This window comes from Paramormyrops kingsleyae, chromosome 12, assembly GCF_048594095.1.
Source record: "Paramormyrops kingsleyae isolate MSU_618 chromosome 12, PKINGS_0.4, whole genome shotgun sequence".
Classification (NCBI taxonomy): domain Eukaryota; kingdom Metazoa; phylum Chordata; class Actinopteri; order Osteoglossiformes; family Mormyridae; genus Paramormyrops; species Paramormyrops kingsleyae.
In genome coordinates, this window is record NC_132808.1 from 23,018,292 (window position 1) to 23,036,820 (window position 18,529).

Consider the following 18,529-nt stretch of genomic DNA (forward strand, 5'->3'; position numbering starts at 1 on the left):
AAAACTTGGTTAGATTCCACCAAGTCTACTCTCCAAATGTAAAAGAGGCACTGTAAAGTCAGCATTAGAACAAAAATAACTGATTTCAATTTTAATTACGTTAAGAAATCAACATACTTAGTAAATTCACATTTGATGGAATATAGCAATTTATACACATTATTCTATTGCACATCATAAAAAAAATTATGCTTAAGCATAAATTTAAATGCTTTACCCCAGTTTGATCAAAATATACAGAATGCGGCAGCTTGCTACACTGACGGTTAAAATTTAGTGGCAACATACACTGTAGTAAACATCAATGCCGAGACTCAGCATTACCATTGTGCAGGTCTATTATAAAATACACTTTACACGTTTTAAAAAAAATCTATACAATATGATTTTCACATTGGTAGGCTTTCATAAAGTGACACATGGGGGAGAAGCCCAAAAAGTTAATGTTCCTCTTTGCCTGTTCCGTTCCTCTCCTTCCCATCCTGTAGTGAAGTACCCAGTTTCTTTATCAGGACAGAAAGGACTTTGTCAAGAGGATCCATCACTCCTCTCTGAAGCCACTTTGGAATAGTAGTCCTTGCATGGTGGAATCCCAGTTTCTGCAGAATGTAGTCCACACAGACTGGGTCGATCTTCCGTCCCGTCCAGTCAATCAATCTGGAAGGAAAGATAGGATTGTTGTCAGAACTTAATTCTTCCATCCTATCTCACAATCAGCTTAAGAGCCTGGATTTCAGCTCTACCTCCCTAAATTTCCATAGCCCCTTAATAACTAGGAGTGAAGAACATCACACAGGCTAACACGTGTAGCAGTTTGCTACACACGGAGAAAGACTTTAGTCTCAAGAAACAGAACCTACACTGCACTGCCATCATTGTGGCCTGGCCTGTCACCGCTTCAGACATCAATACTTTGTACCATTTCAACACTTCTTCCTTGGATGGTGACAGTGGTATTCTACCAATGCTGTGCTATTGTCTCAGGTTATCCATTTCAGGTAACTAACAAATATATTCCATTTGCTTGAGGTGGAAGTTTCAGGTCCAGAAAGTAAAAATCCAGACCAAGGTTTTGTTTCAACCCATCAGCGACCCCGGACAAGTGGCATCAGTTGAGTATAAAGAGTCACAGTCAGAGTACTCAACTGGTTGGTTGAAACAAAACCTTGGTCTGGATTTGTACTCTCTCGACCTGAACCTTCCACCTCTACTATATGCATTTAAGCAGTATTCTGATATTATGGGTGCCACAGTGGCTCAGTGGGTAGCACCATTGCCTAACATCTCTGCTCTACACGTGGAGTTCCCCTGCTATTTCTCTGAGTATTACTGCAGCTCAAAGACACAGTAGGGAAGTGGTGTCTTTAAATCATTCACGGTGTGTGATTGGGTGTGTGTTCCCTGTGGTGGGCTGGGTAAGCCCATACCATTTATGAAGAACCTCCCGGCCGCCACGGCACTGTACTGGAAAATTGGTTGCATGAAATATGGATGGCGAGAAGTAAAAAATGATGGTGGATGTAAAGTCTTCCAGCAGATTGAAGTTCAGAGCATCGCTGAAGCATTAGGTCTGAAGTAGATCACCATGTGCTGTACAGGGCTTGTTTGGCATGGACGCTGCCTGTCTGGTGGTCTCACCGTACGGTAGGTTCCAGGTGCCAGGTGTTGCACAGGAATTCCCTCCAGTCCACAGCGGCGTAGTTCATTCCATCTTGCTTCTCCTCTTCACTGGAGATGTTCTCAGGTATGGTTCTGGCAGTCTTTTGTCCTGCCCGCCCTAGAGTGGACCGGGGGCCACGAAGAGCTGTGGACAAGGAGCACGGGCAGGTTACAATGGAGCTTGGAAAATATATGAACTCTCGAGTGACCTTATTGAAACTGCTGTAGTAGTTGAGGTTCCATTCTGGGACACTTGCTGTTGACTTCTCAGAAGAAACGGGCCCAGCGTGGTGGTATCAGAGGGAGTCAGATGTTCTTACCATTCTCCTTCTCCTTCAGGTAAGCAGATACCAGGTCATGCAGGAACATTATAAGCTCAGCATCCATGGTGACACATATGTGGTCGGTGAACTCTGTCACCACACTGCACTCCACCCTCGGCTTGCCGCTGGAGGCTGGAAAAAAAAAAAGCCCACAGAGTAAAACCACAGGGAAACTATTTCCACATGGGCTGGGGGGAAGAGGCACCTTCTGGGTGACCGACAGAACCACAGAACAGGGGAATCTGGAGGGGAAGGAGCAGGAAATTTATGGGTACCCCAGGCAAACAAAACGATATAAAACACCCATTTTCCTGTCAAACCTGGGACAGGCACACTGGATCCCTCTGTCACCTACACTCAGCAACAGGGAAGTACAGGGGGTTTTGTGGGGGCTAAGGGTGTCCGAGCACCAGCCCATTTTTGCCAAATGACTGAAGGTCTGTCAAGATCAAGACCACGTGCCTAAACAGTTGTTTTTCTACAGCAGTAGGCCCCATCAACAGCCAATCATTCTGTCTGCCCCCCCGCCCCTACCCATATAACCACCTGTTGCTACATTAGCTGTGCTATGCACATCACTTTATTTTTTGGCCAACCTGTGGTCTGTGTGGATCCCAATGCCCCAGTGCAGTGATGGGGACACTGTGGGCAACAGGTTAGCCCATCCTGTGGTCTGTGTGGATCCCAATGCCCCACTGCAATGATGAGGACACTGTGACCAACAGGTTAGCCCATCCTGTGGTCTGTGTGGATTCCCAATGCCCCAGTGCAGTGATGGGGACACTGTGACCAACAGGTTAGCCCATCCTGTGGTCTGTGTGGATTCCCAATGCCCCAGTGCAGTGATGGGGACACTGTGACCAACAGGTTAGCCCATCCTGTGGTCTGTGTGGATCCCAATGCCCCAGTGCAGTGATGGGGACACTGTGACCAACAGGTTAGCCCATCCTGTGGTCTGTGTGGATCCCAATGCCCCAGTGTAGTGATGGGGACACTGTGGGCAACTGGTTAGAATTCTCTCCTACCCCTTCACCACCTTAGCTACTGTGTGGTGAGCGTACTGGCACAGAATGGCTGCCGTTGCCTCATCCAGGTGGGGGCTACACAGTGGTGGGGGTTGAAGTGCCCCCCCCCCCATTGGTTCTGTCAAGAGCTTTGGATGTCTTGAAAAGCAGTGTAACATACATACATATTTTTATGTACAAAATTTATTTATTATCGTGATTGTTCTTGCTTGTTTTTCCTTGTATTTAAAAGTACTTGCCAATTAACAAACGATCCCGATTCAAAGTTTGACCCCTGACCCCACCCACCCCAAATAAACACCCAAACTTGTTGTCTTACATATTCTTAGCCCAGCTTTGCTTTTCTGGAACTCTCTACACAACTCATTACCTGTGACATAGGGCTCCTTGGGGTCCTGCACTTGGGTGGACTTGAAGTTCAGCTGCATTCTTGGCAGAGCGAAGATGGTCTCTGTCTCATGGTTATAGCTGGAGGAGCCTTTGCAGGCGTTCCTCTCGCTGGAGACCTTGGACTCCACTCCGCTTTCGGGATCACTGGTATCGGTTTCCACTTCCCTGAGTTTGTTCAGCTCTGAGAAACCAGGGTCACATCAACAAATTACAACTTGGACAGGAGGCTGCATTTATGTCACACCCAAAATGTCTCTGAGAAGTGGGCTCCAGTCCCATTGAATCAAAGGAGGAATGGTCTGTATTCTTTAAATCACTGAACTTAAAGTGCATGTCCTATATAAAATTATTTGTGCAGTCATCTTGATCAGACCACTGGTCAACAACAATGACTTTTTACAATAAGCATTAGTCATAACAGTCATATGGTTAAAGTCAGATCTACCTGAAACAGCTTGCTGAAGTAAAATCAGGACAGTTGTGGTACTTAAGTCACACATAAATATACAAACCTTCATTCCGCATAGCAGTCACATAGCTGAACCATTCTTTCACGGAGGCGAGGCCGTGGGGAGGGTTCTCGTGTCGTCGCCGGGTTATCTTGGTGATGGTCGCCATGGGGCTCTCCAATGCACCACAGGGCCTGGTCACAATGGTGTTGTGACCCAGATTAAAATCCAGCGTTTGAACGACGTATGTTGAGTCATCACAAGACCCTGTGTTAAAAAGTGATTAAAGTGAAATCCTACAAAGACCTTGATAACATCTCATAATTTTCTCATAAGCACTAATTATAATGCAAAAAAGAAGTCTTTATATAAATATGACCTTATTTTAAATAGATGAATAGACTATTTGAACTAATTTTATTTAAAAAATGTCAACGCATCGTGCAATGTATTTTTCCCTAGCTGGGTGTTTACCATCTTCCTCTGCAATCTTCTGGGCCTCGGTCAAGAATGTGATGTTAGGTTCCTCCAGGTGGAACATGGCCCAGGACTTGGAGCGGAAGTTAGGCCCGTGGAAGCAGGCTAGGGTCATGTGGTTGCCGTGGAGACTCATGGAGCCACCCAGCTGCACGGCATCCTCGGGCAGAGGTTTGGGGAACAGGGAGATGTGGCAGCCAGCGATGGCCTTCAGGACGCTGGGCCAGTGGCGGTGATGGTCTGCACCCGTGTCTGAAAGTCAGAACAGGGACACGGGGTGAGAGGAAGGTGGCCAAGACCTGAACAATGAGGTCAGGCATCCCTGAAGGTAGTACTTCAAATATTATAATAAAGAGCGATTTTTAAGAGGTGCCTACGGAGCTCAGCCTTGGCCTTCTCAGCGCTCAGGACTGGAGTTCTCGGTAGCATGTATGAACCCTGGCCCCAGGTGGACAGGACACGCTTGCTGGTGTCGAACTGCTGGGTGAAGAACTCCTGCAGCTTCATGCCGATCTTGATGAGGTCGGGCGTGGTGGAACGAGAGATGATCACCTGGAAGATGTCCCACTGCAGGTCGCCTTGGACAAAGATCACACTGGACGGGTGGGGAGACCCATAAAGCACCGTCAGTCATCTTAGTTTGAAAGAAGCAGCTTCGTTTATTTCAATACAATCCCTCTGGGGAGATATTCTTAGCTGAATTATGCAAGTGAGGTTAGTTCATCAATAAGATTTACCAGTAATAAAATATTACCACATCCAATACATTAAATTAATGAGTAAACTGATAATTAAATCAGTTTTGTTATAATTGTTTATGTACCTATTATTATAACTAGATAATTGATCACGCTATTAGGAGCACTGTATATACTAATGGTGTAGCAGTACACAAAATGCAGATTCGGTACAAATCTTGGTTTTTAGTTCACATTTCGGTGCAGTTTCAGTATAATGGAGGAAATGTAATTAGTTTTTCAACTGACTGTCATTAAAACTGCAAACACAAAATCAGTTGTAAGCCAAACAAAAGGCAACGTGTCTGTCAACGTGTCTTTAAAACAAAACCCAAGAGACGCTTATTTGCATATGTAAAAATCAATATGTGAAATAAATAAACATTCAAATATAGGGTCAAAACAACAAACTAAATCATGTTTTCTCTACTACCGAGTATGGTTGTATACCAAGCAATAGCAATATACACCCCTATAGCCTTAGTTATTTTTTAGCTTGGTCGGAATTTCCTGGCAAAAGAGCCTGTTTCTGCCTTGTTCCGATCATACAAACACTCCGGTGTGATGTCATATAAAAGGACTTGGCAAGCTGGATGTCTTTCCAGCAACAAATCCAAGTTCAGTATAACAGCCAATGGACAGTCTTGGTCTCATCAACTTTGATATTGGTGTTATTTACTAGGAAACCAAAATGTTGCCAAACTACTGATTTAAGTGACAAAGGAGGGTCTTTGAGCTCTATTTTTGCCGTTCTGACTAACCGGCACTAGCCGTACCCAGCTCAAACTGACAATTAGTACAATGTTTTCAGTGTGGAACAACTACTTGTGAATTTAGGTTCCATCCATATAAGGAAATGCATTTATTTCATTATGTGTACCGAAGGGAAAAATTATGCAACCGAACAATACATGATGCATATGTGTACCGTTACAGCCCTAGTATACTGTATATCACTGTTGCATTGTATTAGTTGTAATCTAAGTTTTAGTATGAGGAGGTGGCAAACAATTGGGCTGATGGCAAGAACCTTTTCTCAGACAGGCTGGGGTCCGCCGTCTCACAGAGGCTAACTTTCCACTCATCCTGCAACCGCAGGTCGGCGTTGCTGAAGATGCCCATGAGGATGCTGGAGCCCATGTAATCCACCCGGGCCTCTGTGGACCCCATGGTGACCTGGATCTTGTGTTTAGGTTGCTGGCAAGGATGCTCAGAGATGTGGGCTGCAAAGAGACAGGTAGAGGCTTGCAAACTTTGTCGCTTTGGTGTCCGTGCGAGTGGCACCAACCGTGGGACATTGTCAGTCAGATGCTACACCTCTTCAAACTGAATGAGTGCATTTTCCATCAACTGGGAAGGATTAACCCCATTGCCTGGGTTCCGGAAGTTGGAACAAACACCCACGAGTGATACAGAACTCCGGGAACTCAACCCCCGCAAATCACTGATATACGAGAACAGTGCTACTTATAACACGACGAGTCATTTCAAGAAATTAGACAATTTAAGATCCCTGATACCTGAATGCTAACATGTTTGACTAAAGATTACATATGACTAAAGATCATATGTGACTAAGCACTTACTTTCACTTAACCCTCTGGGGTCTAGGGGTAGGGAACACACTTTCACTGATCACACATTTCTTTCAATATCATAAACTTAATTCATGGCCAAAAAAATATTTCTTATATATTTGTTTTGGCATTAAACTCATCTTAATCTTAGTGTACTTTTTAAATATGTCAGATTTATGTGAAGTTTGTAATTTGACATCAAAGTATAGACATTGCAAAATGCAGTTTGGAACACTTGCAGAAACATTATAAAAGTACATAGTAAGCAATGCTGCCAGTTTGTTTTGATCCCAGATATCTGATCACCAAAGTCTTGGCTACATGAAGATGAATAAATGGTGTAGATGCAACATTCAGTTGGATAAATAAATAAGAAAAACCGAACTCATGTCACTATTTCTGGTCTCCTTCCGTTGAATATGTAGAAGCTCTCATGTGTATGAATGAGCCATTGACACCTGGACACCCCCCCCCCCCCCTTTCATGGCGCTGAAGGGGATGTATCTGGATCGCGTTTCACTGCTGCATTGTTCAAATTACCATGCGAATGCGATCTGATACGCGCTAATGAGGCTATTTAGAATGTGAATAGCGATCTTCGGGTGAGAGCGGTACTACACGCCCCCGATGCAGGTAAAACAAAGAAAGGTGACATGGTTTACTTTTTTGCCTATTTAACCTCATTTTAAAAACATTAATACTTCCGACAATGGATGTTTTGAAAAGACAGATTACGGATTTAGGCAGCATTTTTTCATGTTTGTACAATAAGATTTCAGCGAGTTGCGAACTGAAATACACGAGAAAGATACGTGGCATCGCCGACGATTCCGTCCACCCCAGAGGGTTAAAATAAGGAAAGTGATGTTTAACCATTTCTTTTGAAAACATGAACTACAGGACAATCCCCTACACCCGATATGTCATTAGCCGCAAGTCCACAAAATGTGCAATTGGAGTGATGTGTAAATTATTAGAGAATCACCATATAACAGAATCATAGAATATGCCACCTGCTTCAGGGGAATCAGATAGGAAGAAGCAGTATTCAGTGAATGAATCAAATTGGTAAAAATCTTTGACTAAAACATACATGGGGACAAAAAACATTTAGAGCTGAACAGTGGTTCAGAATGCAAGAGGCACTTACAGACCATCTCCAGTGTATTGACATCAATGGTCCCCCCTACCACGCCACCCTTAGAGTCCAGCTGTGACCTGCCGAGCCCCACGGACATGCTGATCTCCCGGTCGCGATTGCTGCCCACGGAGATCCGGCCCTGACTCTTCAGTCCGCTGGTAGTCCACCTGATCAGACACATCACAGCGGAGTTCATCATGTCTGCTAGCATCCGTTCACGGAACGGTTGCTTTGACACTTAACAATCATTTCGGTTGTCAAGGAAACACCTTCGGTTCTCAAGGGAATAATGGAAAATCCCATTTTCGGACACAAACCTTGTCAGCTACTTCTCAACATCCTTAAAAACTACACTCCCTGCTGCCCCTCAAGAAAACCCGACATTTAATGACCTTTGATTGATTATGAACTGTATTTCCCAAAGCTTTTCATTTATAGATTAAGAAAGGTCAGACTTAACATTGTTGAAGCATGGGGAGAGGGGTGAAATAAACAAAAATCCCCAATCTTTGGAAATGCTTACGCTACCAACTGCCCACCCTCCCAATGCTGTTTTTTTTTTATGGTTATATGACAAATACCAGAACCTGTGCTACTACTGGAGGTCAGTATAGCTCATTTTGATAGAGCTATCAGTGGAATTTCCCAAACCAGAACATCAAAAAATAAATAAATAAAAAAACAAGGAGCTGGTTCATCAGAAGTATAGTGTGTGAAATAGCATTAAAACAGCATTTTTATGGGCATTTACATGTGGTTGGTAAAAACCCACAGGTGTGCTATAAGGTCACATGACCACTGCCACGATGATGCCGACTGGGTTTGCGAGAGTTCAGCCTTACGTGTTGTTGCCCATGACGTTGCTCATGTTCATCTGAACATTCAGCTGTTTGAGGTTGATGGCGAAAACCACCAGCGTCTCCCACGGCGCCCCCTGCTGGCCACCCACTTTGGTACTCCTACTTACTGATGGGGTGGTTGTCCTGGTGACGGAATCTGGAAGGGAAAAAAATAAAAAGAAGTTTCCATTCACAATGGGAACATACCATTCTGTGACCGTTACAAAGGGTGGGGGAGAGGGCAAATGGGGCAAAAAATTAAAAATTAAAAATTAAAAATCAAGGACCGGTTGCACAAAACACCTTAAGTTAAGATTTTCCTTAAGGCCGAGTTAAGGTCTCCTTAAAATAAAGTCGGTAGCACAAAACACCCTTAAGTCTCCTCCTTAAGGTTTCCTTAAATTTTTCTCTTAAGTATTTAAGTTTTTCTCCTTATCTTGGTCTTATACTTAAAGGAATCCCTTAACGGTTGCACAAAAGACCTTAGCAACCAAACTAAGGAATAAAAAATATGAAGGTACCTCTAACCGTACCTTAACTGCAACATGGCCGAGTTTATGATAATAAATAACGAAAATGAATGCATCCCAAAAAGAGTGTTACGCGGAAGAACCTCTTAGTTACGCTTAATAATGAGCAATCGGTTTTGCTTTATAAATTTGCCCGGCAGTCAATTTCTGATTTGATCCGACCGTCTACAGTTGGATCACTCCACAATCCGAAGCCATGCTCTCCCAGCTGCGTTGCAATTAATGATTGCTCTGCGGTTTTAAGCTACGGGCTCGTTCCAGGCTGTAATAGGTGATGTATTTACGTTGTTACCCACCGTTACAGTCTACTTTATATCTATACCTTAAATACTTTAACGTGTAATAATAACTTGTTGAAAGAAGATGAGCAACTTATGTACAGAGATCTATTTCACTGTCAGCAACATAAACTAACGCTAACAGTTCCCTCAAGTCATGTTAGTAATTGATTCTATCTGAAGTTGTAAGTTAAGTTAACGTCAACTGGTAAGAGTTATCTTACCAGTTTTGTCACACTCTCTCCTGTAATTAGTGATCTCTTTTTTGGCCAGAACAGATAAGTTGCCGTATTTTTTTTGGAACTCTTGGATGGACCTTTTCACCAGACTTCTTGAATTAATTTTCATTGCAATTTCCTCCCACATTAGTTGTTTTCTGTTTGCTGTTATTTTTGGATCAAATTTACTTTTTAGTATGTTCTTTCTTTTATTGTATTCCTCCAAAAGTATAATCTTTTCCTCCCCTGACCAATTTGGCTTTCTTGTCTTCTTTTCTCGCATTTTTTTTTACTTTGTGAGGCGATAACGGGTATCACAAGCAGGCGCGAGTGCAAGCATATGAACGGTCTCCATGGAAACGGGACAATTTTACTGCTGTAAAACATCTTTCAATGTTGTAAATCCCTTAATGTTTTTCCTTAACTAAGGAAACCTTTTAAGGGGTTCTGTGCAACACCCTTAAATAAATTCCTTAGCTAAGGAGAAATTAAATCTTAAGTGTCATACTTAAGGGGAAAACTTAAGGTGTTTTGTGCAACCAGCCCCAGATCCTTTGCAAAAATAAAATGGCACAGTACTGTATAACGCTCTATAGATAAAGTGTTCAAACCCACCAAAACACTATGCAGCACAGTCTGTATATAAACATATCAACACAATGTCGGCTTAAAGAGCATGACAAGAAAGCAGACGGGCTATTGAGGAAATGGACCGGCAGCCTACCTATCCCATGGGCCGAAGTGGAGTCAGACGCTGCTTTGGAGCGAGTGGAAGACTTAAGGTGTCCCAGGATGCTGCTGCCAGAGTGATCCCCAAACCTCGAGGGGTGCTGCAGAGGGGGTTGCGGAGAGGCCTGCTTCCAGTGGACCCTCTGTTGGACCTCTGGAGAGAGGTGCTGGTTCATGCCCTCCGAAGACTCTGGAGTTCCGGGGCCAGGAGCTGGACGCATTAGTCGAGACATCAATTTGGTAGCTGTTTAGATAACTAAAGACATTATTCCTGTCATAACAGGTACTCATTCTCTTTTTTACCTTTGGGTTTCAAGTATAATGGATGTTGGAAATACATATAGGTAAATCAGGCTAAACTGAATCGAGTCTGTTCCCGCCAAAGGAGGGGTGTATTGACCATGCGGACTCGTACTGGGAAGGTTGATGGTGTTGTCTCCAAGGAAGAGGCGTCGGGCGATGCTGCGACGGTACCAAGCTCGGGGAAAGGCCAGGATCTCGCTCAGCCTACGCATGTCGTACCGGAATGAGGCCGAGCCGATGTCGCACACAGCTGGACAGAAGGCGAACAGGGTCACTCATGTCGGTCCCTCCACGCCACACAAAGCGATGTTATTTGTCAAGTACGGACCATGAATTATCCATCACGTATTTTAAATTTTGAGTCTTGAGAATTAATCATAGACCATGTGTGAATTAAAATACAACACGCAAGCAGACGTGCCTCGCTTTGCGATGGTTCGGCTCACGATACTTCAACTTAACAACAATGCGATAGTGATGCATTCATTCGGTAGTCACTTTTGATTCTTGATTTGCGCCTGGGCTAGCGATATGTCGTACGATACTTTCTACGGATTCTAGGCCATGGCCTGGTTTTTAAACAGATATTTACTTATTCAGTGACAATACCATCTCTGTTATATTAAAGCACAAACGTGTCAAGACATCCTTTAACGTCCAATTCAGTTTGGCTTTTATCCAGCACGCCCTGTGTGTGTATGTTTCCTGTACAGACCCAACCTGAAATGTTGATCAGGGTGGTGGCCATCTTGCCGCCCTTGGTGGTGACGAAGCTGTCGAAAAGGGACGGCACGCCAGTGCGCCGCATCCTGGACAGGCTGACCTTCACAAACTCGAGGTTGATGCTGAGGGAATCCTTCCGGCCTGTCACCGAGCAGGGCTCCTCATCCGAGCCTGAAGCACAAGAACGGGTGTCACCGCAGAGACCAGGCTCTACGACCTAGTCTCACTGCCGGGTCATAGTGTCACCTTGTTGTATGATCACTGTCACGTGGCAAAGCATGACAAATAAGCACAAATGGTGATTAATCATCCGCTAAAAATTGCTATAAGTAATTAGGGACGAATCAAACACAGTTGTTCCAAGCTCACAAGAGTAGATGGGGGTTAGGGTTAGGCTTAGTTTTAACCCACTTCCCACTGGTTAAACATTATATAGTACATATTAATCCCTCAATGGTTTCCCAGCCCTCTTCTCTAATCACTGGTCATTAGCAATTAGCATTAGCTAATACATCAGCTTAAACGGGTACAGACTATTTACACTATTAAAATCAAGAAAAGACCAAGCACTGCGTGTCGAACGCACGCAGTGGCGCAGAGCTCCGCGCCGTACCCGGGGGGAGGCCACCGCTGGCCGCTTTCTGCTTGCCGGCGCCGTACGGGTGGAAGACGTAGAGCGAGAAGTCAGACATGCAGGCCGTGAAACTGAGGCCGGAAGAGTTGGTGGAGGGTGATGCCGTGAGATCGGACAGGCTGCTGCTGTGCCTGCTTCTGACTGGGGGGCTGCCGTGCCCCGGGGAACAGCCTGGGGGGAGGGGGGAGAAGGGGTGGGAATGATGACATCAGGGTCACCTGCAGCACCTGGGACACTGCATACATACATCGGCATTTCCTTCCAAGGTTAGCATAAAATCCGGCAAAATCCAAATGGCCTTGGAAAAACAATAATACGCTGTGCTGATTTAACATAAGAAGAAATTAATTTATATAAAAAATTAGAAGATGGAAGAACATGATTGAAGCCACTAGAGATGCCTGCAGTACCTTTGCTGGCACTGTTCTTTAGTGTGGAATGGCTGGAAGAGGGACCGGGAAGGGATGGGTCCAGCTCGCCACGGTTTGAGGAGAAGACCAGGTCCAGAGAGGGGAGTTTCAGCATGCACTCAACCCGGGACACGGGCAGGCAGCTGAACCGGATCTGAGATGGCTGAATGAAGCACTCGGTATCAGAGCGAGGTCACCACACCAGACACACACACCTAGCTCTTCCTTAACAACATTTAGGTCGGAAAAAGCCAGTGACATTTTTCAAGTATAGTTCCCCGATGGTGGAATGATATGCCAAGCTGCATTTGGATATCAGACTCCCTTTACATCTTAAAGAAGTGCTTCAAAACCCATTGGCTTCAGGAATACCTCTACTCACCTGGTACCCCTCCATGCTCTCTTAATGCAACAAAGAGTTACTACAGGAATACACTCCAAAACCTACCACCTACCGTGGACTATAACAAACCATCTGCAGCATGACTTTTGTGTACTTATATATGATAATTGATAAATTATGCATATAAGACATTACCAATATTAAAGTAATAAAGTACATTGTACATTATTATACAGGACTGTACATTATTGTACAGTACTTATACAATAAAAGGGATTCTGATGTTTAATTCTCAAGAGATGACAGAGCAACGAAAAAAAATATATCATGTATCAAGGGATGACGGAACAATGAAGATTGTGCTTTTTTTTTACCCCTCAAAGGACGAAGGATCATGGGAGGAAAAGCATCTGCTACCTAATTGTAAATGCAAAGTAAGACAGCTCTTCATTACAAAGACTCGAGTAATTTTACTATTGAAGGGAATGTTATCATTTAGTTACTATGGTGCTTCAACACCGAATGGGAAACGACATATCCAAAGAGCATCAACATTTCAGCTTTTGTTTAAAGAAGATATACCTGCACTCTGACGTAGACCACCACGTCTACCGGGAAGGAGGAATAGGGAGAGCCCGAAGAAGACACCAGTGACATGGTGGACTCCTCAAATGGCTCTACTGGCTCAAACTGGCCCAGGTCGTTGTCCAGGGAGCTGGGTGCTGTGAGGACAAACAGGTGGTGAAGTGGTCAAGAAGTCGAAGCCGGAAAGGATGCGTTTTGCATCCCAGTTTATTGAAGCATACGAGCACATGTGGGGAGAAAGGCTATCGACCCCAATAAATGTAACCGGTAGGAGAGATCAAAGCTCCTGTTCTACATTATGGCCAATCACTAGATGAAGGCCAGACCCCTACCTGGACACGTCCTTTCCACTGGCGTGAGGGGAATAGTCTCAAGAGCCTTCTCCAGGAAGTCCAGCAAGCAGGGGCTGATCACCATCTCCTCAGGCAGTGTCTGCAAGGCTACCCAGGCATAAAGTTTGGCCATCTTCACAGCTCCGGAGCACCTCCCTTTGGCTGCAAGGTGACAGGACACTCGTCACTATCCACCAAGGAACCTTGGACAAGTTTCACAAATCCATCTGGTTTGGGATTTTCAAATGACTAACCATCAATTAAACCCTGCTGGGAGTTCTGGCCTTAGAATCCCTGAATCAGGAAGTGGCATGTCAAAACCCAATGAATGAAAAGGGGATTAAAAAATGGCAGTACCTGATTGGACTGGTACAGGAGTGGAAGAGAGAAGTGTGTCGGCTTTGTCTTGGCCTGGGTTCGGCGTAAGGGCAGAGTCGGCATCGTTCATGTCAAACAGCTTGTACTCCTTGGACAGAACTCGGGAAAGAGAGGAGCCACGGGATGTGCTCGGTGACTCCGTCTTCAGGATTTTGGAGTTGTAATGTAGCTAGGAAACGGTGAAACTCTGTCATTCTACACAATCAGCGACTAGTTGCCCTGAAAACCCGGTATCTATTATATCTGGCTGCAGGTCAGTATGGATAACACTAACTAGCAATTTCAAAAGCTTTGAGGTTTCACAAAAATCAATAGGACTATTCAATAGTATTCCTCTGTAGGGAAGAACCTTCACTGAAGTGAGATATGGACAGACCTTCACATCCACCCCGGGAATGTAGAAAACTGTGGTCTCAGAGTCGCTAGGTTTGGTCTGAAGAGAGGTTGGCACTTTCTTGCCACCCGGTGGGTATGAAGTTTGCAAGACTGAAGGCCTCTCTGGCTTGTTTTCTGGAGACTCCTGGTGCACGTTCTTCAGGATGTGTTCATAACTCCTACACAGGAAAACATCACCGAAAAAGTATTTAAAATGCAGGACTGAAGCATGGTCAGATGGGGGGGGGGGGTTAATTCAGTTCTTGGGATCCTTAAGATAGGTTACTGAGTGCCCCAGAAGCTCGGTGACCCAGGGCACCAGGGGGATCACCTCATGAATGGAGCATCGTCCTGCTCCGTCTGTATGGTGGGGTGCAGCATGCACTTGCCGCTGTCGATCTCCACGCGGACGTCCAACTCAAAGTCGATGTTCCGCTCACTGGAGCCCGCCATGCCCCGTACAGCCGACGTGCCTGTCCAGCTGTTGCCCAACAGCTGGCTCACTGCGGACAGGCCGGACGATTTCTTCTGGGATTCCGAGCTGAAGATGGGAGGCAACGTCTTCATCAATATCAAAAGCTATTCAGATTACCACTTTTTCCTTACATTTAAGCCTAAATCATAATCACGTACTTTCATGCTGTAAATAAACAGGGTAACATTTGTTAGCTGTCCTTCGCCATAAAATGGTTACTCCTATCCTAGCAATATTTCCCCTGGTTGGTTTGGCTACAATCAACAATATGGAAACTCAACAGCCAATAAATTTTCTCTGATGCAGAGTCAGGCCCTGCCTTCAACTCCAGGTGTCTCCCAGCCTTGCCCCGCCCACCTATGGATATCGAGGAAGCGGCGGCACTCACACAGGCTTTGCGAAGCATGGGGGCTGCCTCTTCCGGTTATACTCCTCCTCCCTGTCCGAGTCAACGGAGGACGAGGAGGAGCTGTCGGCCTGCCGGCAGAGCCCAGGGCCAGGTGGGTAGACAGCAGGGGTGGTGGGGGCACTAAACACGGAACTTGGGCTCTCGCTAACGAATGGGAAATGAACTTGTGGGGAAGCTTCATCGGTGGCCATGTTCAGCTGGTCCATTTTGGCCCCCTCTGGGAACTGATGGCGGGATGGGAAGATGAGAGAAGGCAGCATTAGAGAATTAGCAGTGGAGAGTAGCTGACCGTCTAGCAGATACCAGCCAGGCAACGTAATAGGTCTAAAAAAAACAAACAAAAAAAAAGCACATGTATATAGTAACCCCTTCCCATTCGTGCAACTGACATTTGTGGTTTTGATTACTTGCGAGTTGGCAGTGACCAATTAAATGGGAAAATTTTGCCGAAAGGTCGCAGAAATTTGCAAACCACAAAACAATGCCGATATATATGTAATACAGAAAATTTGTTCATGTAAGTGCATGCTATATATATCTCATTAATGTTAAAAGTCTTGGATACGTCACGCATCTTCATCTAAGCAACCAGCCTCAGTCACATGTGGGATCTCATGTTTCTTGCAGTAAGTTTTAAACTTTTCAGTGCCGTTTATTCTGCATTTAAATTTCCAAAACATAGTGCTCCCCGTGCATACAGTAGTAACTTTGTACAGGGGAATAATTTAAATGGTTTGTATATTATATAAAAAGGTCTTGACTGGGAATGGCAAAGCAATTTAACATGCAAAGTGTACCGTACTATGCGTTTAGAAATCGGGAATAGATTTTTCTATGCTATCGTATTCAGCCTAGCAGACTGTTATGAGCTGCCTATTATTCATTAAGCTTGGATGTGATGCGAATACCAGCCATTTTATTCGGTTTACACACTTAGTTGTTGAAGTAAAGTTAGGACTGTACCATTCTGCCAAAGATTGATATTTGATAAATACTATTTATCGTAGATTCCCTGATCATCTTCATTCGTTTGTTTTTTTTTTTTAACAATGCATATTGTCTAGCTAGGGCCTTGGCTGGTAGGTGCCAGACGGTAGGTCACTCTAAACAGGCAGGATCATGCATTTTCCTGCAGCATGAAGAAACAGAAGGAGCAAATCTACTCCACACAGAAGGGAAAACCCCAGGAAAATCAGGCACCAGCTCAAACATTCTGCATTATTGGCTCCCTAATTGTTGTACACATATATACATTTTTTTTCTAAACAAGAACTCCCCTCCGCTCACTTTTTTCCCCCAGAATGCACCTCACCAGAAAAGAGAATGTTACTTTGCTAAGAAAGATATCAGGTTTTCCACCTAAAGCAGGCAACACCAAGAGCCTGTCTCTGCTTTGCTGCACTGATACACAAAGATCAGCTGTGGGCAAAGGCCGCCACCCCTGGAGGACCCCAGAGAGGACAGACCGCCGTAAAAAGATGCATTTGCAGTGAGGACAAGAGTCTCGGGTCAGAGCAGAAATGCAAATCCAATGACTCTAAGCTACCTGAAACTTTTAAACCTGCACAACCAATTAAAGGGGTTAATGACTTACAAAAATAAAATTAATGAATTATTAATTAAATAAATGTATTAATTAATAACTTATTATTATTATTATTATTTGTGTTTCCCAGATGAGCAGAGGAATGCGTCTTGAATTTGCATATTGCTCCCAAAATGAGTCAGATAGCCGTAAAGTAAGGAGAAGCGTTAGGAGAACCGATTCATCTTCCAGAGTCATCTTCATAGATACCTGGAAAAACAAGCCTCCTGGGCTCACAGGGTGATCGGGAACATCCAGATTACTAATCTGTTGTTGTGTTTGAAGAGTAACAAAAATATACCAAAACCAGAACAAAAACGTCAGCAAGCAAAACATCAGTAAACATATTTCTCCCTTTAGTCAGAGCATTCATCTTAATTTTACTTATTTTGTTTTAGATTGTATGTAGCTGAATGGTAAAACAAAAATACTTATCGATGTGAATATTAATGGCTACACTATGATTCAATAACTTCATTACATTGCTTGGGCAAACAAGTGCTTGACAGAGTGTGATGTTTCACCTTCTAACCATGAGCCCAGAGGAAACAATCAAGTACTCTTCAGCTCTAGATAAACAAGCCCTTGGTCCGGGAAAACCATTACACAACAGCTTTAGGGTTTGACCAAGATCCGAGGTCTTATTCAAACCGTCAAGTCCACGTAATGAATCGAAGCACCATGTGAGTGTATCACAGTGGCCACCATCATGGAGAAAGTAAGTTCTTGATAAGGCAGTGACTGGAAAAACTGTACCAGATCATGCGGCCCTGGGGAGACTGCATCTACCCGAATTTCAGGAAGGTCATCTCCATCCCCTGGCCTACAGTCAAAAAGAAAAAAATCTGTATTGACCTTTACAAATCTCCCTGAATTAATCTTACTAAAAGCGACCACATACACACACACAAACACACCCATATAAAAATCAAGCAGAAGTCTGGTATTTTACTTTAAAGCATTGCTCGACTGCAGGGTCGATTTGAAGAATGAATGACTCATCGCCCCCTACAGGGTATTTGGAGAGTACAATGTCTTGCAACCCAACACATTAAGAGAAGGACAGCCAGGTGGATGAGTACCTCAGTCGCTCCATCCTCAGCAAAGGAGCCCTCCCAGGAACTGATATACTCTTAGGTCGGCTATTGCTGGGTTTGTAACTCAGGCCCCACTTGTCTTTTAAAGACGCAGCCTGTTGGGAGAGCAGTGAATGACCTCTGCTTGTTTGTTAACAAATGCCTGAAGTGTTTACATTTTTCGAGCATGTGCACAACCTACACACCCTCATGCTGGACCTCCTGAGCTTCTTCCTGACATCTCTCCTCACATCGTTCACAGCGAAGGACTCCAGCTGCTGGAAACGCTGGATCTCCTGGCTTATCGTCCCTTCACTTGCACCCAGTTTCCTAGAAAAGATGCAGCAAGACCGCATAAATCTGGGATCATAATTTTGGTTTTGGTAACACATTCTCAAGAGATGGTCATGGAGCACTATTACGGATGTGTGGATGCTGTTCAAAATACTATATAATATTGTATACTTCTGCATATGGTCATCCTGTTAGCATAGCTATTAGCTTTTTAAAGATATTATTCAAGATGATA

The 18,529-nt window shown here is 44.3% G+C and overlaps 1 protein-coding gene across 4 annotated transcripts in view; it reads right to left on the bottom strand.

Moving 5' to 3' along the window:
* Positions 1 to 64: 64 nt before the first annotated feature.
* The window catches only part of LOC111835526 (bridge-like lipid transfer protein family member 1), a 77,933-nt gene continuing 59,468 nt past the window's right edge, over positions 65 to 18,529 (bottom strand). For 3 of the 4 annotated variants that reach the window (XM_023795952.2, XM_072697725.1, XM_072697726.1), the window contains 25 exons: positions 18,207 to 18,330; positions 18,007 to 18,116; positions 17,681 to 17,747; positions 17,135 to 17,191; positions 15,319 to 15,563; positions 14,787 to 14,996; positions 14,457 to 14,634; positions 14,060 to 14,249; positions 13,703 to 13,864; positions 13,368 to 13,507; positions 12,443 to 12,605; positions 12,012 to 12,203; positions 11,396 to 11,569; positions 10,788 to 10,925; positions 10,368 to 10,583; positions 8,621 to 8,774; positions 7,788 to 7,945; positions 6,091 to 6,283; positions 4,701 to 4,918; positions 4,321 to 4,575; positions 3,910 to 4,113; positions 3,378 to 3,578; positions 1,980 to 2,114; positions 1,639 to 1,804; positions 65 to 657 (listed from right to left, as the gene is read on the bottom strand). In XM_023795952.2, the coding sequence (XP_023651720.2) occupies positions 441 to 657; positions 1,639 to 1,804; positions 1,980 to 2,114; positions 3,378 to 3,578; positions 3,910 to 4,113; positions 4,321 to 4,575; positions 4,701 to 4,918; positions 6,091 to 6,283; positions 7,788 to 7,945; positions 8,621 to 8,774; positions 10,368 to 10,583; positions 10,788 to 10,925; positions 11,396 to 11,569; positions 12,012 to 12,203; positions 12,443 to 12,605; positions 13,368 to 13,507; positions 13,703 to 13,864; positions 14,060 to 14,249; positions 14,457 to 14,634; positions 14,787 to 14,996; positions 15,319 to 15,563; positions 17,135 to 17,191; positions 17,681 to 17,747; positions 18,007 to 18,116; positions 18,207 to 18,330 (4,267 nt within the window). In that variant the 3' untranslated portion in view covers positions 65 to 440. The remainder of the gene's footprint in view (positions 658 to 1,638; positions 1,805 to 1,979; positions 2,115 to 3,377; positions 3,579 to 3,909; positions 4,114 to 4,320; positions 4,576 to 4,700; positions 4,919 to 6,090; positions 6,284 to 7,787; positions 7,946 to 8,620; positions 8,775 to 10,367; positions 10,584 to 10,787; positions 10,926 to 11,395; positions 11,570 to 12,011; positions 12,204 to 12,442; positions 12,606 to 13,367; positions 13,508 to 13,702; positions 13,865 to 14,059; positions 14,250 to 14,456; positions 14,635 to 14,786; positions 14,997 to 15,318; positions 15,564 to 17,134; positions 17,192 to 17,680; positions 17,748 to 18,006; positions 18,117 to 18,206; positions 18,331 to 18,529) is intronic. The other variant, XM_023795956.2, reaches the window with a different exon arrangement.